The sequence below is a fragment of the Rhamphochromis longiceps genome, linkage group LG12 (genome assembly GCF_057381845.1).
Source record: "Rhamphochromis longiceps isolate RC_006_pf linkage group LG12, R_longiceps_female_GT1.1, whole genome shotgun sequence".
Taxonomy (NCBI): Eukaryota; Metazoa; Chordata; class Actinopteri; order Cichliformes; family Cichlidae; genus Rhamphochromis; species Rhamphochromis longiceps.
The window spans coordinates 27,231,385-27,256,985 of NC_140568.1; the positions used below are offsets into that span (position 1 = coordinate 27,231,385).

At 43.3% G+C, this 25,601-nt stretch overlaps 1 protein-coding gene across 5 annotated transcripts in view; it reads left to right on the forward strand.

Annotated features, from left to right (window-relative positions):
- Window positions 1-1,610: 1,610 nt before the first annotated feature.
- emid1 (EMI domain containing 1) overlaps window positions 1,611-25,601 on the forward strand; it is a 55,773-nt gene continuing 31,782 nt past the window's right edge. Inside the window, exons 1-4 of one of the 5 annotated variants that reach the window (XM_085425524.1) lie at window positions 1,611-2,043; window positions 2,222-2,543; window positions 8,109-8,222; window positions 9,075-9,178. In XM_085425524.1, the coding sequence (XP_085281650.1) occupies window positions 2,353-2,543; window positions 8,109-8,222; window positions 9,075-9,178 (409 nt within the window). In that variant the 5' untranslated portion in view covers window positions 1,611-2,043; window positions 2,222-2,352. The other 4 variants (XM_085425521.1, XM_085425525.1, XM_085425523.1 and 1 more) reach the window with 4 other exon arrangements.

The window sequence follows — 25,601 nt, forward strand, 5'->3', positions numbered from 1 at the left end:
AAATGGTTTTTACTTGTGTCGTGTAGGCTCAGAATCCCATTCGTGCTCTTAGAGGTCAGCAGATGAAAAATATTTCTGCTGATTTTGTAAAAAAAAAAAAAAAAATCATAAACTGCTGCGTGCAGTGGAAACTTTAACAGTAACCAGAGGCAACCACAAGCAACTTTTTAGCTTTTCTCTGCAGTATAGGTAACGGGACATGTTTTATTACATCGTGCAAAGAGAAGATCCTGCACAGCACTGAGTAATCGAGGCTGCTGATGTGAGCATGCCAGCTCAGGTGAAGTAACCTCTAAAAACTCAGACGGTCCTAGAGGATGTGGCAGCTGGTGCAGCAGTGACGTTGCAGGTGCAGAAATAAAACTTGCAGCAGTTTGGAGCCATAACTCACGCAGTATACATCGTGAAGCCCCAGGTATGAGAGTGGAGCTGTAATCATAGTAAGACTAAATTGCTTAGACTGAAGTCTTTATAAGCCAAACAACCAGCAGCATGAAATTGTTTTAGTTTCTTTAGTCTCTTCCCTGAAAAGTCCCAACCTGGTACACGATTACAATGTTTGTCATTACCATATTCTGCAGCCTAAAAGGATCTCTCTAAATGACAGAGGGGCAAAGGTTGAACAGGCCCCATTCTCACCTTCAACCGACACAAAAAGAGGGAAAATCAGGACATGTTTATGACCAAACACTGGGTGGGGGCAGGAGCAATTGTGTTTCCCTTTTTGAAAAGAGGGAATGAATGTTGTGTTGTGTTGTTTAATGAACCTTTACATCACTGGATGGAACTTTAGTAAAAGCAGACCTAAACAAACAATGGGCAATCTGGCTGTTTAACTTTGTACAATAAAGGGGAGGGAAATCATAAAAGTAAGAGTAACGACAGAAAAAAAAAAAAAAAAAGAAACCCAGCTTGCTTCCTTAGAGGTCAAAATTATTTTCAGCTGCTCATGACTGCAGGGATTTACATTAACCCTAAACTGCTCTAGTTCCTGCTTGGCACCATTGTTTGCCCCGAGTGGCCTCGTAAAAGCGCCAAGGGTGCCCAGGAACAAATCCCCTCCCATGTGTGGTGATTGGGAGCAGGTGGGCTCATTAAGAGCCAGTAAAGTCAATGCACTGTTTTCCCCATTCTCCCTGTGGCATGGTGAGGAACAGGAATTAATCCCAGTCCTCTTCTGTGACTGTGAAAGTGTTAACATTATCTTTCAGTAGTTAAGAACTTAGCACAAAACTTTAGTAGACTGTATTAACAGGTTAGATAAGCACATTTTGCTGCCTGCAGCATCTTTTGCAGCTGGCCAGACTTAAGCCCAAGGGCTGCAATCACCACAGTCACAGACATATACAACTCATGTCCTAGTTTTTGGTTGCAGTGCCAGGTGTTTACTTTGGAGAAGGACCACAGATCTGTGGCTACTGGCTGTCCCAGATGCAATGGGCAGTGGGAAATGACACTAACCTCAGTTTTCTCTAACCACTGGGTACTGATGGCTTTGACAGACTACACCTGCTGAAAACAACTCAGGGGCAAACACAGACAGACAGACAGATAGATAGATAGATAGATAGATAGATAGATAGATGTTGTTGATGATGTTATAAATAGGTTAAACTAACTGCGTTATATTTTAAATAAAGAAAGATGGTTGCATAGTATTCAAAATGTTCAAAAAAAGGTTTATAACAGATGTGATTAGCCTTAGCTGGGGGTTTAAACTCGTCATATCCAGTATTATCAAAACTTTTCGTTTCTTTTCTTTAAACATTCCGTTTTATTTGGTTTAAATGGGGGCCTAACTCTCACTAGCACCGCGCCTGTGATTTCAGAGGAGCCTTGAGAATCAGCAGCCCATAATTCATTTAGTGCAAACAGTACAATGCGTTAAGTGCCGTCGCTTTGTCCTCTGTGAGAAGTTGAAACGGGGCAGGGTAAAAAGAGACCCAGCAGGCTGTGCTTTTAAAAGACCGGAGGAGACTATAAAACTGGTTTCATACCCGCTGCTGTAAAGGATCGGCACGATATGAGCGCAGACAGACGGAGGTAGGCAGAGCACACTCAGGGAAGGGAGGACAGCACGCATTTCACACTCAGAGCATTCATGGTTCATTTTTATAAAGTCGGATCTCTGTCACAGACAAGCGTGGGTTTATGGGCTAGTTCACACTCAGCTCTATTACACATACATCGGGGGTTTTTTTGTGTGTGTTTTCTACTTTAGTGAAAAGGATGAGCGTCTTCTCCAGTAGACCAGCAGTTTGACACGTTTCCCGAGCTGGAGTCACTAAGCGGTCTGTTTTCCAAGCGGGGCCTCATTAAAACAGTTCTGCTCTTACTTTTGATGCCACGGAAATGGGATCGCACCAACGAGAGAGCGTGTCCGCGCTTTGCAGGAAAAGTTTGCTTTGGACAGTGCTGATACTCTGGCTGAGCACGCTGGTTAACGGGACCTGGAAGACGGGACTTTACAAAACCTATTCAGTCGGGACGCAGCTGAACAGAGACCAGACAGCAGCCACCCACAGCTCAGTCTACCAGAAAAGGTGAGGAAAGTACGCACAGCTGTCATATTGCACACAGAATACTTATATTAAGTTTTGTTTTCTATCTTGCTGCCACTGCATGCCTCCACGGATGTACTCCCATCTCCATCCATCTACCGGGCGCTATTGTCTTCCTGACAGTTGGTTTCCCTTTTCCTGTGCTGGCAGGCAGCATGTTTTTACTCTGCTGAGTCCCATCCACACTCTTGTCCCAGCTCACACACCTCTGCTGCCCCTGTGGCGTGTTATATGCTCTCTATCCATACAGCGCCTTTAGCCTCACACACAAAGCCCGCTCTTTTCAGCATCCCAAGGGTGAAGATTTCAAAAAAAGAGTGTTAAACCCTAAGTTTAAGGAGTGATTGATTATTTGTATCTCTATAATAAAGCGTGAAAACGTTTATCTTAAAGGATCACTGAATGAAAAGGGGGATAATAAGGCTTCAGAAAATGATGGATCATTCTGTGTAAGGGCAATCGAGTTGACAAGGGTGTTGAAAGAGAGTCACCAGACTAAACACGAAGGCAGGAGGGCTAACCGGCTCTGCTTTCCTCCTGGACAGAGCCAAGTTTAGTTGGAGACTAGCCACTGATTAATGATGAGAGGACGTTTCCCCATCTTGCAAATATTTATGCTGTCAGCTTGTGTGTGTGGGCTGAACGTGGCTGGAGGCTGAAATCCCTTCTCTCTGATGAGGTCTTTTGGGTGTGTTCAGGTGGTTTTCAGCACCCCTTCGGTCACTCCACTGCCTCACTTCTCTGCTCAGCTCCCCCTGCCACTCAGAGCCAGAGGTTTGTGGACATGTTTGCTAAACACAAGCAGCTGGGACTCCAGCGCAATCTGAGCTTGTTTTGGGGGAAAAAAAGCAGAGGGGGATGAGTTTACAGTCAGTTTGCTGCTGTTAGTGTAAGTGGCCGTGCAGGAAAGGCAGGACTGAAAGAGGGAAAGCTGCTGTTGGTGTGAGTCAACCACCTTGTTCAGAGGTCACCGGGTTTGCAGTGACATGAGAGGAGCTGAAAGTCTCAGTCCACCTGCTGGCTGGCTGGCCTGATCGGTGAAAGCAGCAGTTTATTGGGTGTCAACAAACAGTAACAGCGGCGGTGTGATTTCAGAGATCAACCTCGGCGATGAAAGCAACCTGTCATTAGGGTTCAGGTGCTTAAAAGGAAACGCATATGACTGTTAGTGTACTGGGAAAGGGAAACCTTCACTAATACCAGCACTGTCTTCACACAGTGAATAGCACAATCAAAGGGGATTAACATCTTGTGGGTATTTTCTTTGCTGGTGCAGTCACTCTGTGAAAGAGCTGATAAAGCATTCCTTCACCATCTCTCTTAATGACTGCATAGCTTAGTAAACTGTGGGGTCACTGAGGGAGATGCTTCTTTAGTCCCTGTCTCGCCCAGTTCTTTATCCTCCCTCGGAGGACTTGTCATGGTCTGACAGGCAGTCTGAGCCCTGTGGCAGTCCTCATTCCTCGTCCATCTTGACCATATCCATGTTCACTTTAAGCATGGGAATGAAGACAACTGAGATTCCAGGATCTGCACGGCTTCAAGCAGAATGGCTGTGAAACTTCAAATGATGTGTATGCACAGGGAACCATTATTTGGATGGATGTCAAGAGGCAGTCACCAATTGTTCAGCTCCAATAATATCCACTGGCCGTTGATTACATTACTCAATTGAATTTGTTGCCTTTTTCTGTATTACATCACTGTCTTATCTTCTGTTTTTGGACGTGTCACTGGACAAAATATGAGATTCTTAAGACAGGATCTTGAACTCTTTTCTTCACGATTTACAGATTTTCATGTGTAATATCAGTCTTAAAACAAAGAATTAATTGTGGCAGCTCATCCTCCACAATGAGAAAAAAAATTGTTGGATTCCTGCTTATCAGATTGAATATTTGCTCATTTCTGTGGTTGTAGTCTGAGTTGCTTCAGTTTTTGGACAAAACAAGACATTGATGTCATAACTTTTAGCCGATTTTGTTTCCCGATGTCTTAGAGATTTGATACTTAGTATGAGCCTAATACCAGACCCCATATTGCATCCTGTGCACTGCAGGTGAGCAGTCCATAAAGTCAGCATCTCATTCACGGTCAGTGGAGCAGCTCAGCTCGACATGATGGTCCATTCACACTGAGCAGTCAGGATTCGTGGCGCTGTAGGTGTGATATGAGTGAATCCTTCATTTGAGTGGAATTCCTCTTTCACTTCCAGGTTCAAACACTTGAAGATGCCACAGACTGAAAACTCACAGGTGTCTGCACCTGAAAGCTCAAAGGAGACAAAGATAGATGAGAGTTTTCCTTGTTTATTCCATGCTGCTGTAAGGAGTCACTTAGCCCTGACCTTTAAGGCCTCGCTTCGGTGCTTTGATGCTCGTCACTGTCCGCTGCGCATGGAAAGCCCACGGCAGCTTTGAACCTGCAATATAATACCCCAGCAGCCGTAATGCTCTGAATTAATGTATAACAATTGTTCAAATACAAACTTAATACAACCTGTTTCTTTTGTTTGTCATTGAACCTGCAGGCCATGACTCTAGAGCTGCAAAGTTTTTTTTAATTTCACCTCGACTTGTTCTTGCTGTTTTCCTCTTTGTCGTTGGTTGTGGTGCCATATTTATCTTATGTCTCCTCTCAGTCCCACGGGAGCCACACTGCTTCATAATTGCCATCTCTGTCCCCACCGGAAGCTTCCTTGGATGACCTCTGCGATAAGTTGACCTTTGTCTCCTCTTTTCTCGTCTCCTTCCCGTCCTCTCCTTTGTCTGGCTATTTGCCACATCTGTCTTTTGTCCTTTGTTCTGCTCGAGTATTTTCCCACAGATAGAAATCCAGAGGAATTCCTTTTGCATTTCAAACATATCTCCGAGCGTTCAGGCCGGCTCCTACGATACGTGAATGAATGGGCGGAGGAAAGGGAGTTACTGTGGTGTTTTTAATCAGAGTCCCATCAGCGTTTTGCCCACATCAGCCTACTTGTCTGTTCACACGGCTTAACCCCTACCTTCTTCATCCCGGTGCAGTATGCTGAAGTAGGCGAACCGCCTCACTAGTGTGAACACGGGAAAATGTGGTCTGCATAGCGTAAAAGGTGAATAGAGGGCACATGCGGTAACGACAGCGCAGCATATAAGCGAGTTCACAAGCTTTCTGTCAGCATTTGCATACATTTAAGGATTCAGCACTTTTTTTGTTCCCCTCCAATATTTTACTGTCTTGGCGTCGGCAGCGTCGAGGAACAGATGGGCCAAAGCTGTGATTTCTCTTAACGGTTGGCTGTGGCTACATGTGACTGTGAGACATGGTTGATGATTTATTTAGCTTGGGCCCAGCATTCAGAGTGTGCCATGTGTGCTTAGAGACCTGATACTCACTGAGGGCCTGCTTGGTGTTTTTGCCAATGAAACAGCATGGTGCTGGTGGGTTTCACACTTCATAGAACAAGGGTGCCTCCAGTAAGAGGAAGGTGTTGACTACAAAGCATTTGAGATTGAAAGACTAAATGCACTTAGAGCCTGCGTCCCTCATATGCATAGATAATAACACAGTTATTGTTAGGCCTCCCCAAATCTGCTTGCTGTAGTGGAAGTGTTTGTCTTGCTGCATCGCACTTATTATATATTATATGAATCGGCTGCTTTTGTTCTTTCACTCATTTAAGGAAGAAGGGTCGGCATTTCCTCCTCGGTAATTGCATAAGAGCAATGCAAAGAGACAGGGAGACCATAAAATCCAGCGCCCCCTTCCCTCCTCGTACCCCCTGGTGAGACTCTTGTCCGTTCCCAGGTGAAGCCTCTTCTCGGCCTGGGAAACTCAGATGTTTATCTGTCGGGTCTGGCAGATAAGTGGTGGGGAGGAGTTGGGTTTACTACCCCCTCATCCCCTCCCCCTTCCTCCCAGCTCTACCTGACCACAGCTTCTTCAGTGTCTGAAATTTTCCACCAGTGATTAGAGCAATTTTTTCTGGACCAGGGAAAGCAATCATAGGGTAATCATACAGATCCACCGTCATTCTAGTAGATGTATGGCTGATGGATACGCTATGATACACGAAGGGTGGGCCTGTGTTTGAATAACATGTGGCGGAAGAATTCCTTTCCCCGCTTTACTTATGATTAATTCAAATAATGTCTTACGTTTTGCTGCGTTCCTTTGCTTTTTCCAGTAAATAATACAAAATCCTTTCAGTCTGCAGGCTTAAATACTTGCTACATGAATGGAAACAATCAAGATCGCTCAATAATAAAAGAGACGTTGTCATGTGATAAGGGAAAGTCGCTGCAGCTGTAGACAAACATTTATCAGCGGTGCTCCCGCGCTCTGGCTCAGGTATGTGTGTGTGGCCACCACGACATGTGGGAACGGTTAATGGGAGCCGGTTCAGGGCTGCTTCGCATCCTCTCCCTTTGGCGGTTTTTCTTTAGTGTAAACTGTCTCTCGTGCACACAAACATATGGTCTCCCATATTGACAAACAGACTTTGGTGGGAACACCCACCCACTCTTGCACACGTTGGCAGCAGAACAAAAAAAGTGTAGTTTCATGAGCTCCCTTCCTATGCATCTATTGATAATGTTGTAAACACAGGCTGTAGTAATTGTTTCCGTGCTCCTCTTACAGCCACATGAAGGTAATGAGGATGTCTGTACACATCATTCTTAATAAAACCATTCTGATAATGTGGTCGCTCATCAGCCCGAGAGCGTCTCTTCACATTAAAGCCAACAGTTGTGTGTTTTTTCCTGTTCTGATATGTAGCAGAGAGAGAAGAAAGCTAAAGGCTTTCTCTAAAATGTTTCTCATAGCGCCTGTGCTATCAAGAACAGATCTGCTCCCTTTAAAAGGGACACTGAGCTCTCGGTGAGGATTAAGCTAAACCAATTAGCTCACAGTCTCTTCAGATAAATCGCACTTCCTTTAATTTTAAGCAGTCTCACTGAGACATTGATAAAATTTCGCATTTTGCTTCTGGAGGTCGAACTCGTCTGAATGTAATAGCTGCGGAGCGTTCTCATCCTCACTATCAGATCTCAACCTCTGACCTTAGCATCGTCGATATCTCATCGCAGGCTCTCCTCAATGAATTATGAAGGCCTTCCATTAAAGGGAGTGAACTCATGACCCAGCATTAACCCATGCTTAAATACCTTCATCTTTGTATGAGACTTTGTCTTCGTCTTTATCCCCTCCTGAGGGACTTTCGCTCCTCCAAGGTCCCATACAAATGCATGTGTACTGATAGAGGAGAGACCCCTGTGCAAATATAACCCAGTCCTGCAAACTCTGTGGCTGATTAAAACCGAGTGAACACGGTGAGGAAGTTCCCAAACAAAGGAGTTGAGGGGGGGCTGGAAGGACAGAATGAAAACCCGCGGGGAGACCGCAGTGTTTTTAGTGTGACAGCACTTGTTTGAAGGTGTTTTGGAAATTCGTTCTCCTGTGTTTAGTTTAAGAATCAGACTTTTTACTGAGTCTAAAAATAACAAACTGTTGAAATCCTGCTGTTGTTTTATTCTACATTTCTGACTCTGTTTCTTTCGGCAGGAACTGGTGTCCTCATACGGTCACTAAGACTGTGACCTGCCAGGTGCAGAATGGGACAATCCTCCAGCGGGTGTACCGGACATGCCCCTGGCCACAGGGATGTGCAGGAGGCAGGTGAGAAGACAGAGGCATCTTACCAGTACTGTTACTGTTTCACAATGCTTTTACGAAACCATTAAAAAACCAAAAATTTTTTAGCACCGTATGATCTGAACTGGGTAGAAAAACTCTCATCATGAAATGTATTCAAGACGTGCAAGTTTCTGCTCAAAACTGTTCCAGTTCCCTGGAATATAAACACTTTGGAAAAACATAGAGTGGGTCTCATGGCTCTTTAGTGAGCCACATGTTTACAACTTTAAAAAGAAGAAAACAGTTGCCTGCTATCAAAGCAGAAAGCTTGGTGTAATGTGTAATTTTCTGTTTTTTAATTATACTGGGATTAAAATAGCAGAATAGTTGTTGTTTGAATGCTGTTTGAATCACTTAGAGGATTAGCTTTAAAACTTGTTACTGGAGCTAATGCTCTATTAAAAATCATATTAAGTTCAATCATATTAGCATACATAGCATATATATATATATATATATATATATATATATATATATATATATATATATATATATATATATAGCAGTGGTATTCATATAGCTCTCCTATAATTAGCATAGTTCAGGATGCCACGCTGCTGCTCCATATGCTGTCTTTTAATTGAGATAAACCTAAAAGCTTTTATATAATCTGACACTTACTGATGGGACACATTGCCTAGAAATTTCTTTTTATCATTTAATTGAGACTGTGCGAATACAAAGACTGAAAACCTCACGATAATATCTAACCTTACCAGAGAGAGGAGATTTCCTTTCATTTTCCTTTAAAAATGTTATGTGTGTGTGCGCGCACGCGTGTGTGTGTGTGTGCCCATGTGCGTAACGGCTTTTGATTTTGTGTTTATTGTTCAGCTACAAGACCGTGGTCAGACCTTCCTATAAAGTGGTGTACCGCACTGTGACTTCCCTGGAGTGGAAATGCTGCCCGGGATTCAGCGGTGCTGCTTGTGAAGAAGGTGAGTGAAGACAGAGGACGCAGACACACTTCAGTTATACAACAGCTGACGGAAATGAATCGAACAGAATCGCCATCTTGCACTGAAAAATGATCGCAAGTTTGACTCGTGTCAATAGCCCCCCCCCCCCTCTTTATGAGTCTTTGACTCGTCACCATTCACGTCCCTCTGGTTTGCATCGCCGTCTTAAAGCCTGCATTTCCAATATGCTTGTATGAGTGATTTCCATTAGGCTTACATAAGGCTACTTCTGTTCTTTGAATGAAATTAAGAAATAAGATCCCCCAGCATCCCACCACTTTATTAATCACTTTTTATGTCTTCATTCCAAGAGTCGCAGCACCAGTAAGGCTTCCTTCTTTACTGCGACTTTGAATTTTATTTTGCAGATTGAACTGAGTTTTTTATCCTCAAAAGAGCTATGCAAGTGCCGTTTACATTTTTAGACCACGGTAGCTGCCACACACACACACACACACACACACACACACACACACACACACACACACACACACACACACACACACACACACACACACACACACACACACACACACACACACTCCTAGTTCATAATGACTTCCCCTGGCACCCGTCCTCAGGTTTCTGCAGTCTGGGGAGAAGGGTGGAGTGGTCTTTTTATGCTGGGAGCCAGGACTTGAATGGGTGTAACATAAATTAGTGGACCGTGCAGCACAAAGGGTTAATGCGATGGCCTTTTGTAGTGCCGAAAATAGAGGCTGTTTTTCTCTCTTATACTTTGAGACAAAAAAGGAAAATTTCTACCTGAAACTCAGTGAACAGAAAAAATGATTTTTTTTCAGACTGATTATGGTAAACACTTGATCTTGTCCAATAAAGTGGGTTTAAAATAATCTGTTCAATTTATTTACTCAGTAAATGGCTAGTATTCCCACTTGAAGTAATTTGGTGATCACAGTATGCAACAGTGTTGTAATGCATTACAGTTCCTCCATTCAGAAGTCAGAAAACAACACACTTGACCTCAGTTCAGATGGGAAACAAAGCAGTGGCAGTCTTCTTTTGAGGAGCATAGATTAGTAAAGGAACATCGCGATGGTAAACGGCCGGCTCTAGTTTATGTTTTTCTCATTAGGAGAGGAATTTGTGCAGATATGGGGTATAAGCGGGCTGTAATGTTACTTTATTAATTACATGACAATAACTGTGTAATATAATGTTGAAGTAATTTAAGAAGTAGGCAGAAAATTATTTTCTACAGGGAGTTAATAGGTAATGCATTTGTTGTAGTAACTGTAGTAACTAATGACTGCTCCCAGGTGCTTTCAGACCTTCAAGTGGCCTCTAGTCTGCTGTAGTGTGGCTTCGACTGCTTGCTTGCACTTGCACACACCATCCCACCTTGGATATCACACTTGTTTCACACCCTCCCTACTGTCAAAGTCAAAAAACACATTCACAGTCAGACAACGCAGACTTTACCCAACAAAGGCAGAGGAACACACAGTGAAACGGGGAGGAAATTATCCAATTAAGTTGTTGCTGGAGGAGATTCCCCTCCGGTTGTCATGGCAGTAGGGGGCTGTCGAGCCGACGGGGATGTCGGGATTAGCCACTTATCTGAGCCTCGTTCCGGGTGGCTCAGATCACAGGCGGCGCTGAGTGGAAGTGACAGGTCCCATTCACAGGGCCTTTACTCTCCGGCACCATGGATCCTATCCAGGGCCACCAGTGCTTTGTTCTGCTCTTGCCGCGTGAGCAGAACCCCTTGCCAGCACAGAACCTGATACCCCGCTGCCGTCTGCCTCGTCCGCCCGCTCTAAGGAGAAATGCAAGCCTGCCACACGGGCAAAGCTGGTGACCGGATTGTGCTTAAAGCTGTTGCCACAGTGTTGCCAAGTGAAGTTAAAGCTGCACTAATAATTCAGTAGGTGCACGTTTCAAATCCAGGCTGTTAATACCTGCGTGCGGCTGTTTCCAGATGGCTGTGAGCACTTTTTAACTTTTAGTTGGACTGAGTTGAAAGACTCAGGCTTTAAAAAAACAACTCTAAACAAACATACTACTTTTGATCTTATTTGAGTCGCATAAAGAGCAACCAGGATGTATATACCTTTAAGGATCACTTTTGGAATTTTATTATTTGCTATACATCACTCTTACTCCTCTGCTTGTCTGCTTTTCACAGACTGTGGAAAATGTGTGTGATCCGCTCATTTACTGCCCTGCTTTTAACCTGCTTTTCCCACCAGGCCACCCCAAAAAGCCTCTAGCCATGTCTGACTCCCAAGGACGGTCTGCATTTCTGCAGATCTCAACAATGTCCAAAGCAAAAAGACTCTGGGGCTGGGGCTACGTTTAGGTTGAGATGCAGGAAAGTACAAAAAACACTGATAGGAATGTGACCGATATGATTGTGCTTTAAATAGGGATGAGAGAGTTGTTTTCTCTTGTGTTCCTCTGTTCTCACCCCTTGGCCTGCCAGCTGATAGGTCAACATGTATAAATCAACGGCTTGGTCCGTAGTGAAGATAACGAATTAAGTTTTGGGCTTTGCGTGTTCAAATCTACAGGCGCAAATAAATGAGAGTTCATTAAGGGAAGAGATCATGCATGCTGTCATCGAGTCATAAGCAGGCTTATGAGGATTTATGGCATGTCGCATTAGGAGGCTCCAAAAGCAAAGCATTACATCACACCCATACGGACACACAAACGTACCCCATCAGAGTCCAGGCAGGGTAAGATAACACTGCATTAGACAGGCACCTTTCACATTTGCTGTCTTTTTCTTCCTTCCACACCCCAACCTCAGGACTTGGCTTGAATACCGGTCCAATGGTGTAATTACTGGGTCCTAATTGTTTTCTGTGAGGTTTGGGAGATATTGTCTTACTTCTTGGTCTGGAACACAATGGTCTTTATCTCTGATTGAGTCTGAGAAAGAAAAAAGAAAAAGAAGACTAAGTATTTACAGATGTAGGCACTTTCATAGGCTGCCAGAAACGGGGATTTAATGTATGCCTGGTTGGCTTTGGCATTCCAAGTAAGTAAATGCTTGTTTTTAGTTGGGATATCCCAACATATGCTACATCAAGCACAAATATCAAAATTATACCCAATTTAGAGGCAAATATGTGGTATTAGAATATCAAATTTACCCCTCAAAAGTAATATTATTACATTAGCTCTGGCTCTAATGTAATAATTATCTGAAATGCTAGTGTTGCACTGATACCACGAGGGGTGACTGTGCGCTCAGGAGCCACGGATGTAAAATTCATTGACATTTTGAGCTTTTGGCCTCGATCTGCTAATTTTGATGGAGCCTGAAAAGTGTGGAAATGACACTAAGAGACAGGCGTTGATATACTGACCCTGATTTGATTTATTGAGGAAAGGCCTTAAAAGAAAAATAGCTGTGGCTTATCGCAGGGGGGAGGCCGCTGAGGAGCACAGCATATGGGGGAATGTAGACTTGAATTAGCACGGCTGTCAAAGCTCTGCCACGGGGGTCCCCATCAAACAGTATCTCGCAGCCAAGCGGAGGCTGTGGTTTTTGGGTTGCAATTATGAGGTGGCTGGGAGGCAGAAGCCCGCTGTCTTGTAATAAGCCATAGAAATGTAATCTGTGTTTTCACAGCTCAGGGTGGCTTATCACAAGCCCGCACGCTAAACCCCGTGCTTTAAACATCAGTCGGCTGCAGCTTGCCATTAGCAGAGGAAGAGTGGGAGTGCGTGGACGCCGGTGTATGCGTCTATCTGCCTGCCAGAGTCAACGTGTGGGTGGGAGAGCGAGGCGTTGAGGATTTCTATGCAGCTGTTTGCTGTGATTAGCAGCTTTAATGGCAGCAGGCTTTTTGGAGCTGTGAGTGTAGGGACTTCAGCCTGAGGTCAGAGGGGAGGAGGCTGAGCAAGAGCAGGTGACCAAAAGGCCCCCCACCACCAGCACTATCACCCCACACACTCCCACTCCTGCTAGACCACACAGTGGAGCGCTATCAAAGTCATATCAAGCAGAGATCCCCTGCGTTTGCCTTAGCAGGTGTTACACATGTTATCCTTTACTTGCTCCAGTTCATTCACAAAAAAAAGAAAAATCCCAGACTTGATGTCAGTCACCCCCGCATCAGCGTTTATGCACTCAGCAGATGAGATCTACGAAGACGCATGAATCACTTGAATGTAGCGAGGCAGGCTGCAGTCAACGTGCAGAAAAGGCCACAGCAGCTGATATTCGCTGTTATGTAAATGACCAGCACACAAGTGCTGAGCATAAATTGGAAGCAGCTGACATTAAGCAAACTGGGCTGAGGCTTCCAGAAGAGATTCGGCATCCAGCCCCTTTCAGCCGACACTGCTCGGCTCTGAGGAATTATCATAAAAGTGATTAAGTAGAAAGAAAAACACAATCATTAGCTTGCTTTGTATTATCTGTATGTGATTAATAGTAACAACTCTTTGGTTGCTGTTTTAAGAACTGGCCAGATGTAAATTAGCCCACAAGTATGGCTCATTTACAGTTATTTTTCTGTTGATTAATGAGCATGTATACCTTTTAAGCAAACACATATATACCTGCAAAAATGACCAATCAGCCAACTTAAATAACAAAACCAAACAGAGTAGGAAGGTCTTTTTTCTTTCCTCACGTCCGGCCTGTCTTTCCTTCCATGCTGTCTTCTCCTTATGTAACGGTGTGCTGGTATTTGCTCAAGGTTTGTGGGGAAAAAAATCCAGAAAATTATAGTTAAATCAGTTGCGGGGTTCGGTAGTTAAACTGCAATATGCACTGATAATTTTGATAATATTATTACAGCATTATTTTTTAAATGTCCCATGAAAACCACCCTCAGAACACACACACAGACACACACAGTACAACAAAATGCTTTCAGGCTGTAACAATAATAGTCATGAGAATTATAATTATAAATTCCTATGCTCTTGTTGTTTTTTTTTCCTCTGTGTACAAAAAAGTTTCGATACAAGGCGAAAAAGACAAGCACACAATGGCAGGATATTATTTTAGGTGGATTTATTGTGCATTATATTAATCATCTAAGTGTTTTATCTGTGTGAAAGCCCGTCTGCATGAAGAACCATGTTTGATTTTAATACTTTATGCTGCATTAACAACCCGTGTCTGTTGGTAAGTCTAAAAAAAAGAAAGATGGCAGTGAACTTCAAGAAATGCAGATGCACAGCTTTTTCACTGAATCTTTCATACTTACTTAGCCTTGAATCTGAGTTAAGTTTTATGTTTCTGGCTCCTGAACTGGAAATGCCTCTTCTGCTTACTGATTTATTTATTGTTTCCCAAGACTTCCCTCAGGAGTACATTGAAAACCGTTTTTTCCTGCAGTCTGAAAGAAATAAAGTGGGCCGAGTCAGCAGTGCAAAGAAAAAAAACTTTTAAGGCATCAAACTAGACACACACACAAGTCTCAGCAGCTGTGATGTTCCTCTGTCGCCAATAAAGCGGAGGCATTTCCCTTCACCTGGTAGTGTGAGTGGACCGCTGTGCTGACTGAGTGGCCCACAAACATGCAGGCACTTTACAGCCTGACGCGTCGCACAGTCAGCAGCGGAGAGAAGAACGACGCTCTCTTCCTTGCCTGGCTGAGATAAGACCAAGTGAACTGGAAGCAGAGCTTTTCTCGTGTAGAAAAAAACTCCCCAAACTTTAAAATCCTGCCCTTTTTAAATCCTCTTCACTAGCAGAGGTGTAGGCTCTGCCTCCATCTCTGATCCTCTTGGCGACTGATGTGATTAAAGCTGCATTAACCCCGTCTGCCACCCCCCCCCCCCCCCCCCCCCACACACACACACCCCCACCCCGTCCTTCAACATATCTCCATCTCTCAGCTTGCAGGTATAGAGTGGAATTATGTAGGTACTGTATAACACTGTGCTACTGTGCTTAGGTAGGCTCTGAGGAGGTAATGAAACGTTTGATGTCGGCGCTTAGACAATGGCAGCATTGATGGAGCAGGTACGCTCGGGATACTGCTGGTTCCATACAGCTGTGATGAGTTCAGGGCCCCAACTGCTGCCTGCAGCACGCTCAAAGCTGATACCCTCACTGACTGTTATGGACTTGCTTTAAATCATCTGTAAACTAATGCATAAAATCCTGAATATTTGACGTCCCTTTTTATTCAGCTTCGTATTTGCCAGATATTGCTTTTAGGTTCTCTGTTAGGGGTTATATTCATTAATTTCCTGGCAGATTTTGCAAGGCATCTGCGTTCCAAGCCATTTTTTATAATATGCCTGCAAGTTATGATAAAAAAAAGTCCATCTTTTTAACTCTGTAAGCCCCTAAGCAATATATTTTTAAAACGTCTCCCTGAAGTGAAGAAACACCCACAGTCAGAAATGTGAGGCCAAGAATAAACAATGTTGGTGTCTCGGGAGAGTTTTTACATGCTGAGAGTCTCTTTGTCTTTGTATGACTCAGTAAACATTAATCTTTACCAGACCTATTATAAAAATGTGAAACTCTTAACAAATGTGATGCACCAGAAATTCGCTCCTTTTATGTGGTGAGCTTAAAAAATGGAAACAGGTCAAGTTTTAATAACAGATCACAGTAACAGGGCCTCCAGAGTGAAAGGGGATAAGGTGATTTTGAGTATGGGTGCTCAAATATGGATAATATGGGTAATTATTATCTTAAAGGAACATTATTACATTAACCAATTCATTAACGAAACAGTCAGAAATCAATCAAAGAGGCTTAAGATGATGTTTTTAATTACGTTTGCTCTGTGACCGAACACCTATCCCACAGATATTTGATTAATTTTTATATAAGGAAAACAAAAACCCTTCATGTTTAAGAAGCAGGAGCAAGAAAATGTCAACAATAAATTAGTCACACAACTTGGCGCTTTCATTTTCTTGCTGCGCTCAGTAAAACCTGTAAAACCCAGTTTGTCTCCCCCTCGCTCTTCTCTCATCTCCCTGCATAGCGATATCCAGACCACAGGAACATAAAAGCACGGCATAAAAAAGTCGCTTTTAAGTGATGTATTCGTATTTTATGCTGCATCAGTCTGCGGTTTCCGTACACTCCCAGTAGTCCTTATAATCTAGCTCCTCATTTGTCACCGTTATAAATTCATAAACATTTACAACACCGCCACATAAGAAAACCTCGAGTGTTGTGGTGCAGACCTCCAAACATTCTCCCACTCCCACGACTGCTAAACCACAAACAGATCACCACATCACTTAGATCCTCCGCGGTGACATCATTTATGGCCTCTTGCCCTCCAACCCTTCTGGTACGGGCTCAGTTTCGTAGCCACTAAACGCTGCACACTTGAATAACACGTAGGATTTAAAAGCCATTGCCCCCGTCTGACTTTTGAGCGCTGCTCTGAGCTGGTCGCTGCGTATATTTCCATTTGCTCATGGTGGTTGATACGGTGCTCAGTGAGGATAAGAAGAGCGGTGCTGATGGCTGTGATTAGTCCTGGACTGAAGACGAGGAGAGAGACGAGGTTTGGATGAACTGCACCAGCAGTTGTTCTAATTAGAGACATGCCTGGTTGGCTTTCAGAGGTCAGACCTGACAGAGGAGCAGGCATTCTCCTCGAGGAGCCAGGCATCTTGACCAAAAAGAAATTACCTCACTTCACTGGTTATGAGAGGAAAAGGTAGAGGATTACAGAACTTGCCTCTAGATATCAAATATCAGACATGTAAAGGTGAAACTATAGATGGCTGGCAAGCTGTCTTTACAGCGCAGGTCACGTGCCATCCATTATATTCTGAAGAAGGCACACATATCCAAACCTGGATGAGTAACCACGAACAAATATGCAGCTCTAAAGGCTACAGGCTCATATTTAATGTAGCAGTGATGAGCTGGCCATCCATCCAGTCTGTGCCCAGCCTCTCGCCCTACGAAAGCTGGGATACGCTTCACTCCCCCCTGCAACCCTAAGCTGGATAAGTGATGAGGAAAATGGATAGGTGGATGAGTTTAAAGGCAAAACTGTGGCTTTAATGTTGTTATATTGTGAAGCACCCTGAATCGCCTTTGTTTAAAGATGTGTGCTTTTTAAGATAAACTTACTTTACATACAGTGTACTAAACCTATAGTTGTCCCTTGCAGCAAAGTTTCCATAAGTCATGCATTCACAGGTCTGTCTAAACTTTAGAGCATGTCACTTTGTATTGTTTTGTAAAGAGGCCACACCTCCTCTACAGTCAGCTGCATATTTTGTTCAGTAAAAAGAATGAAAATCTACGCTGACCTTCTCCTTGTTCAATTGACCACACCTACCTTATTGACCTCCTGGGTGCACTTTGTTTAGGAAGTATATTTAGTCCTATTTTTGTGGCTAGCGTAAGAAGTTGTGGCACTGATGCTGGGGGCTCAGAGCCAGAGAGGCCCAGCAGGGTGATCTCATTAACAACAGGACGTATCCCCGAACCTTTAAACCCAGGCCTGCATACCGTCCGCACCACTGCCCCCCGGGACTCATCCAGGGGGGCTTTAACAGCCCCGGTGTTTTCGTTGGACCCCTGCCACGAGCAGAGCGGCGCTGCACATAATGACCCTCCCCCTCTCCCCCGTCTCAATTGGGACCATAAATACAGTTGAGAGAGGATGCCTGTGTGTTCCTGCTTCCTCAGGTGTTTATGGCTCTCTGACTCGCTCACGCTGAGCTCGCAGCCAGGGCCTGGCAGCATACACACACTCACGCCTTGCACACATGCAGACAGGCATCAAAACCACCTGCTCTCTCCAGCTCAGACACATTTCGAGGCTCGTATGTGCAGACAGGCGCGTGACGTCCACTAAAAATTAATGTGGTCAAGTGCTGGTCAAACAAACATGAAAACAAACAAAAAAACCCATAAAAAACAGCTGCACTTACTGGGTCACTGAATATATTTGGGACAGACACACGCTGACTGTCTCAATCTGTTTCCGCAGACATACATTCTGTATATCAGTTGCATGTGTGCCTTATGACGGATGGGATGATGGGGCTGTAAATCACTGCTGCTGTGCTAGATTAAGCTCATTCGCCTACATTCGCTGACTGTAGGACAAAGGAAATACGATGATGTCATGGCCCTTTTATTTCTCTTGGCTGCCCTCCATGTTTTCTTCCTAAAGGGCTCCATGTCACCTGATGGTGATCGGCTGTGGCCCCGGGAGACCCCGCCCAGTCAGTTTTGTGGAGACAGCTTGGCTGGCAGCCAGACCCGACAGTCATCAAATTACTGGGAAATAACCGTAACCACGATTTAACTGTAACAGTAGTCTGTGTTAATGTGGATTTAAAAATGGATATATGATTTAACATTCACTTTAAGCTTCACTACATGTGTGGTACATTGTACTTTAATTATAGCAAAGCAAGCAGAGGCTTTGCTACGTAGGTGTGTGTTTCAGAAAAGAAGACCGCTGAGCCTTTTGTCACTTCGGTTTATGTTATCATTGCTATGGATGATCTTGTTTTTTTTGTAGCTTTCAGTAGCTTCCTACCACTGCATGAAAAGGATGTCAGTGATGAGGTGGTACAGATGTCTAGAAGAACAGGTGTTATTTTTAGGTTTTGTTAAATACAACATGATGATATTTTGTAACTTATGGTCCTCATTGGAGTAAAAAAGGATGATACAGCAGGGTATGCTCAAGGAAAGGCGCTATTGTTTGAGCGCTCATTTTTTTTCATTTCAGAGAAGTCGGATCCAGATGAGAAAAGACTTTATTGATCCCACATCTGTATTTGTGGCCGGTCTAGCTGGTTATTGAGATGGACACCCAGGTATCTGCAGACTAATACAATCTCAATCTCAGTCTCCACTCCTTGAATGTTCACAGCTGTAAACTGCGTTTCAGTCAGGTCTGTCCCTTGCAAGAAATTCCAGTGGCAACAGCCAAAATATCAATGACATCCATCTTTGTGTACAGTCTATGGTCGGATATGCCTGACTCACTAGACAAAGTTCAGTTTTTGCAATGTGTGTTTGCATAAACAAAGTTACATAAGTATAGATCTGTGAGATCATAGTCATGGTGCTGTTTATTGTTTCCGTGTACAATACCCAGTGGTACGGTACTGCTATATCTCAGAGAACACGACCCTGTTTTCTGGGATATCACACAGGCCGCAGCATGTACTGTCCTCACCACTGGGGTCAGGGCACTGTTTGAGTGGGGAAATATCTTTTCCTCATCATCTTTAGAGCTTTAAAAGATCTGTAGACCTGTTGGGAGGAACACACAACACACAAACAAGCTTTTTACACGAACTTCTGACCTACAACAAGCTGCATGCCTTTTAAAACACATGCTTTACTTCCCTACTTGGATGGACAAACTGTTTTCAAGAACAGAAAGTGTGAAAGCAGAATTAGATTCAGTTCTTGAGGTCAGGGTGCAGCCAAAGGTGTAGGCTGCATTAAAACGGCCTGCTTGTTCCTGAAAGTAGAAAAAGGTTTCATCTTTCCTGGTGGCAATAAATCCAACATTTTTGCTTTTATTGCTCGGAAAAGAAGGAGGAAAATTGTAACAAGCACACGATCAAATATTTTCACTATATTTTAAGGTTTTATAGCGTACGTAATTAATTAAGTCCCAGATGAATCAGTCATGGAAACAATTATTAGCTGCCGCTCATTTTGTGCAGTATATATGTTACATGTTTCTTTATATTCTGTGTTCATAGGTTGTCGCTTTACTGTGTAACCCCTCTATAAATCTGGCTTTCAGGTTCACGCCTCACAGGGGCCACAAATACTGAAATATGCCTGAGGTCATAATGTAGTTTGGATAAAAATGTCTAGCAAATGGCATATGCTTCTCATTTTACGCGTTATACAACTACGAAAATAAGAGAGAACAGTAAAGGTTTAGTGCTGCTGTGAACACTCTTTGGATGCTCATTGTGTTTCTGTGTGTGTTTTTCATTTGTATACATTGTCTGGATACTTCATTCAGTTCCTATCTGAAATTGTGTGCTATCAGATATCAGACACCATGGCTGTCTAGTTCAGAGGATCTGGTACCGAGCCACTTCCAGTACACAGATTGGCCGCTCTGAGCCTTTTCAGAGTGGTTACCCTCTTTGGACATCCCCCACTATTACATCGTATTTACAAAAGACCAAAAGGATTATTCTCAGTTAATGCTTTTTATATGAACCCTTCACTTTGCCTGTGTAAACCGAGCTACTCAAGTAAACAGAGCTCCATTGAAGCGGTGTTACTAAATCTGCAGCCAGATGGGTCCTCGACCCCAAGACAAAGTGGAGAATTACAGTTTGTCCTGAAAGTCTGAGCTCAGCTCTGACCCCCTCCCTCTGAACTGGCCTCGCTCATGATGGTGGCAGTGGAAGTGGTGGTGGGGGATAATCTATTCCCTCGCTCTATCATGAAGAAAGAGATGAGTGTGTAAAATGAGAATGACTTTACTGGTGAAAGGATGGCATAGCTCCAGTGGGACACGTTTCCCCGAGTGCTGCCAGGTAGGAAAAAGCAGCAAGAGAGAGAACGGAAAAGAGGATGTGTTTTTCTTCCTCTCTTGTTGACACTTGCAAAGAAATGGGATGGCACTGTTCTTTTAAGCCAGATGAAGGAAAGCTATTATAAGGGACATTGGGAGAAGAGGGAAAAGAGAGTTTTTCTTAAGTGGAAAGGCCTGTTTGTGGTGCTGTTAAAAGGACAAAGAACAGACTCGAGCATTAACCACGATGAGCAACATTCATGCTCTCTATAACCACAATGTTCTTTTGAGGTAATTTATCTTTTCATAATGTTGTTGAACTAAATACAAAAAAGTATAAAATTAGATTTGTGGATGACTTGTCTTTGTATGCTCTGTCTGACCCTCTAACAGTCCACACACCACTACCCCATGGGTGCAGGCGGGTAGCCACAAGGACGCCGAAGGGGTGAAAGGATGGAGAATTGAGGGGTGAAGTGTTTGTGCTCTTCGGTGGAATAATGGCATGTGTTGTTCCTTAAAAGGCAGTGATAGGAACTGTGATAGGAAATATCTTGACATACTCATTAAGTCTCTGTCTTAGGTTTCTGAGTCACTTCAGAGCTTTATGTAGTTCGCTGGCCATGCTTTGGGAGTACAATGTATCTCTTTCTGTCCCACAGTATCAGTAAATCAAAAGAATGATTAAAGCCAACTAGTGCCTCAACCTTAAGGAGGATGATTGACTGAGATATCCAGGAAGAATTGAGTGCGCTCTTTGTTACTAACAGTCCTTTGTTCCCCTGTTTCCTCTTCATCTACGCTGTCAGGCTGAAATCTGCGGCCAGCGTGGATACCTGCCAGAGATACATCAGACTAATACTTTCACTGGGGATGTGTAATTTGCAATGGAGGCCTCACACACTCCCCGGGCTGCTCGGGGATGGGAGAGGGCACGCTGGGAGATGAATTACAAACATTGCTGTGGATCTTTCATCCATCAGAGCAGCAGTTTTTTTTGCCAAGCTGGAATTCCTTTCCTCTGGCTGCACCTGACAGTGCAGCAACCTTAGCCTGAGCTGCTGCCAATTCGCTATTTGTTCCAAAAGCGCAGCTGAGTTTGCTGGAGCTTTTCAAGAGGTTCTTAGTCAAGGCTGAGGCAGCTTCTGTCAGCAGCAAGCAGCTGCCCTCCTCTGTGGAAGCGGCTGAAAGATCAGTGTCAGGTGCCATGCAGGGAAATCATCAGCATCTTGACTAACGCTGTTCGAATACAAGTTGGGTGATAAAAAGTGCTGATTTTGCATAATATTGAATGCAAAAATGATATGAGAAATAAGCACCCAGAGGACTAGATTCATTGCAGAGGATTCAATTCCTTCATTAGATAGAGACTGCACACTGTTTTTCTGTACTGTAGAAAAGAGAAGTGTTAGGTCAGATGATTGTACATCATCACCGTTCTTCACAATGTGAGTGTGGAAACAGGACAGCAGTATACACTGACAGCATGAGAACCTGAATAATGGGAAATCAGTGCAGTTTTGCTGTTTCAGTTGCGATGTATCCTGTGATATTGGTGCTGGAAGTTGATCATAGCGAAAAATACTTTCTGGTTTTAGACTGTGACCCCTCGAGTTGCTGTAAAATTGATTTGGGTTACAGTTGCCAGAAGATATGCTTGTGAGTTTAATTGCTGATTCTTAATTAGCCGTATTCTGTGTATTTGAGATATAGCAAGTCCGAAAAGGCGAAAGGGTGAACGTGTCTTGTAGGGTAGATTAGAAACACACTGCACGAATGCCGCTCCATTCCTTTTCCATATTTGAAAATGTTTGTGATTTTACCCCGTGGGACTGTCCTCACTGGGAAAGTAGCAGGACTGGATTGTTTGTTCGAATTGCCCAAAATACTCACATGTATGTTTATGTCTTCTAAATTATTGCAGCAGCAAAAGCAGAAAAAGCGTGACATTGTTGAAAAAACTATCAAGAGTCAGCTTTTATAGGCAATAACAACAGTCTGACTCTGAGCTTTTAGTATTTAATGTTAGTCACGGTGGCGACAAATTAGAAAACGGTCATGTTAATCGTTTTTCCAGCTGTCGTGTGTAGCTGTGTTAGAGCCACAAAGATCGAGGCAGATCAAAACAAAGTTTATATTTGGCTTTGAAAGCAACATACTCGTTTATTAAGTTTAGACCCTTTAAGTCAGGGGTGCTGAAACTACAGATAGCCTATAAAGAAAATCTTTTTGTTATTGTAAAGAAATTTAAGTACTTTATGAAAGTGTGCACATTACATGAATTCAGTTTCTAAAACTGACAAATATCCCTCAGTGTTTTCACTTTAGGCCAAGATGTTCTTTATGTAACTGAATAAAAAGATGACATGTTCTGTTAATTCAAAGAAAATTTCCTTTTTTTAAAAAACAAAGTAGAACCACATTGAATAAAATATCAAATAATCCACTGATATATTTAGGATGAAAAACCACTTAATTTATAGTTTTTTTTGTGGTGTGTTGTACTTATTTTGTAAAGCAGGCCGCAGGTGATGTTTTTGGCAGTAAAAATGATGACGATGGTTCCTCAGTTGGGATGTGATCCATTCTTAAGCACTAAATGCTGTGAAAAGTCCTTACTTCTTTGTAATTTTCACATTTTGCCAACCCATCCAGTCAGCCAGTTTGGAGCTTAGGCCATATATTTGACACCTCTGCTTCAAGGGTTTGCCTAGAAATCTATATACCTGTTGCACCAATTCTACCAGTACAGCGCTTACCATAAATCTCAGTGGTTGCACGAAGGTCCTGGAGACACAGAGCTTTCGTTTTCATGACTCAGGCGGTTCACATAAAGAAAGTTTATCACTAAACTTTTGCCGTTATGAAATCAGCCCTGAATCACCCTCATAACTCTGCAGAAACAGGGATGAGGTCTTGAGTGCAAAAACAGTTTAAAGTGACTTTAATTTTCCACTTGTGTGAAGTCTTGTTATCTCACCGCTCAGTGATGTCATGTGTAATACTGAAGCTGACATAAAACCTTAAACTGAAATACTTTTTAATAGTGGTCTGTTGTGTGGTTTGATGTAGATGGGCGTATAATGAGTTCTAAAACCTGCTTTGCCCTTGTGATTTTTATAGGTTTCCTAAGTAGTTTAACACTCGGTAGATAAAACAGAAACAGCCCACTAAGTCAGCACAATTAGCCCTCATGTATCGTGAGCAGATGGCGGAGCTTAATCTTCAATAAGAACTTTTATAAATCAATTAAAGATGATAAATTTGCAGAGAATAGAGCGTGAGTAAGAGCTCATAGGAGGTGTCGACGGTTGCGGTTGACCGCTGTGTTACTTCAAGACAGCAGCGCTCTGGATTTAAATCCCTCCGTCTTCACTCTTGTTTTCTTCAGACACACTCTTTCCTTATCTTGAAGTCCCACAGGCTTCATGTAAGACAGCAGGACACATTGATCCTTATTCACTGGAGCATCAAGCGTTTTGAGAGATCTGATCATAGTTACACACATTTTCATTCTAGAAACAGACTGAAAATGTATGTGAGTGGTGCGCACTGGAAACATGCACACACTCACACGGGAGACCTATTAGACAAGCCAGATGTTTTATCTCAGTACGTATGTGTCAGAACACTCGGCTCCCTGTGAAGGAGGAGTGTTAAATCTCTGGAGCGGGGAGCTCGGCACGCCGAGACAGCTGCTGTGACCGGGACCGCTCTGACGAATTACACCGCACTGACCGCTGAGGGCTTCACCTGTACTTGATTTAGCTGTGAAAGTCACAAAAGACCCCTAATATCATAAGTCTTTTATAGACCCTGCGCGACTTCTCCCTCGCGACTGTCTGGAACTCGGTAATGAAACTTTATCTTCACCCGACTGTCAAAATGTTACCAATTGTCTCTAAATCACGTTTACGCTGGCGCAATGATGTTATAATTACTGAAATAACAAAGCTGCGTTCATGATGATTAATACCCTGGTGATGAGTACTGGATGTGATTTAAAAAAATGCCAAACAATATCATGAAATATTGAAATGAATCATTTTATTCAGTCCAGATGAGTGATGCTGTTACCACCTAAACAGACTGCGCTGGTATACAAGGCTGTAATTTGGGATTGTGGCCTGTGCATGTGCCCCCAAATCCCAACACAGCTCTGAGCCTCATTGCAGATTTACTATCTGATGTAGGATCTGACTTATTAATGATTAAATACATGTAAAATGCAGTAAGTTTACAGCATAATAATGGATTTATATAACGCTTTTCAAGGCACCCAAAGCACTTTACAAGGCCACTATTCAGTCACTCTCACATTCACACACTGGTGGAGGAAAGCTACAGTTGTAGCCACAGCTGCCCTGGGGCAGACTGACAGAAGCGAGGCTGCCATATCGCGCCATCGGCCCCTCTGGCCAACACCAGTAGGCGGTAGGGTAAAGTGTCTTGCCCAAGGACACAACGACCAGGACAGAGAGCCCAGGGATCGAACCGGCGACCTTCCGGTTACAGATACGCTTCCCAACCCCCTGAGCCACAGTCGCCCCGTTAATGTGCATTTGTTCTGAAGTTCTGATTAGCCCATTAACTGAAAGCTTGAACTGAATACGTTTATAAATAACCAAGCATTCCCCATTTACATTTTTTTTCATAACTGATGCATTATTCGATAACCTCGTAGGCTGAGGTCATCGAATCAAAACCTTTTAGTGTTCCTCCACACCCACTGCAGAACTCGTCTTTCCATGCTGTTGCACCCAGACTGTGGACAGACTGCCTCTATTTCTACAGAGTTTGGACTCTGAGGAGACTTTTAAAAAGCAGCTAAGGACTTTTAATTAGACCAGGGCTTAAATGCAATGCTCTATTACAATGCATTTCTGATTGTATTGTGTTTTGCTTTTGTTTTATTACTTTATTTGTGAAGCACTTTGTGGCATTCGTCTGTGAAATGTGCTACA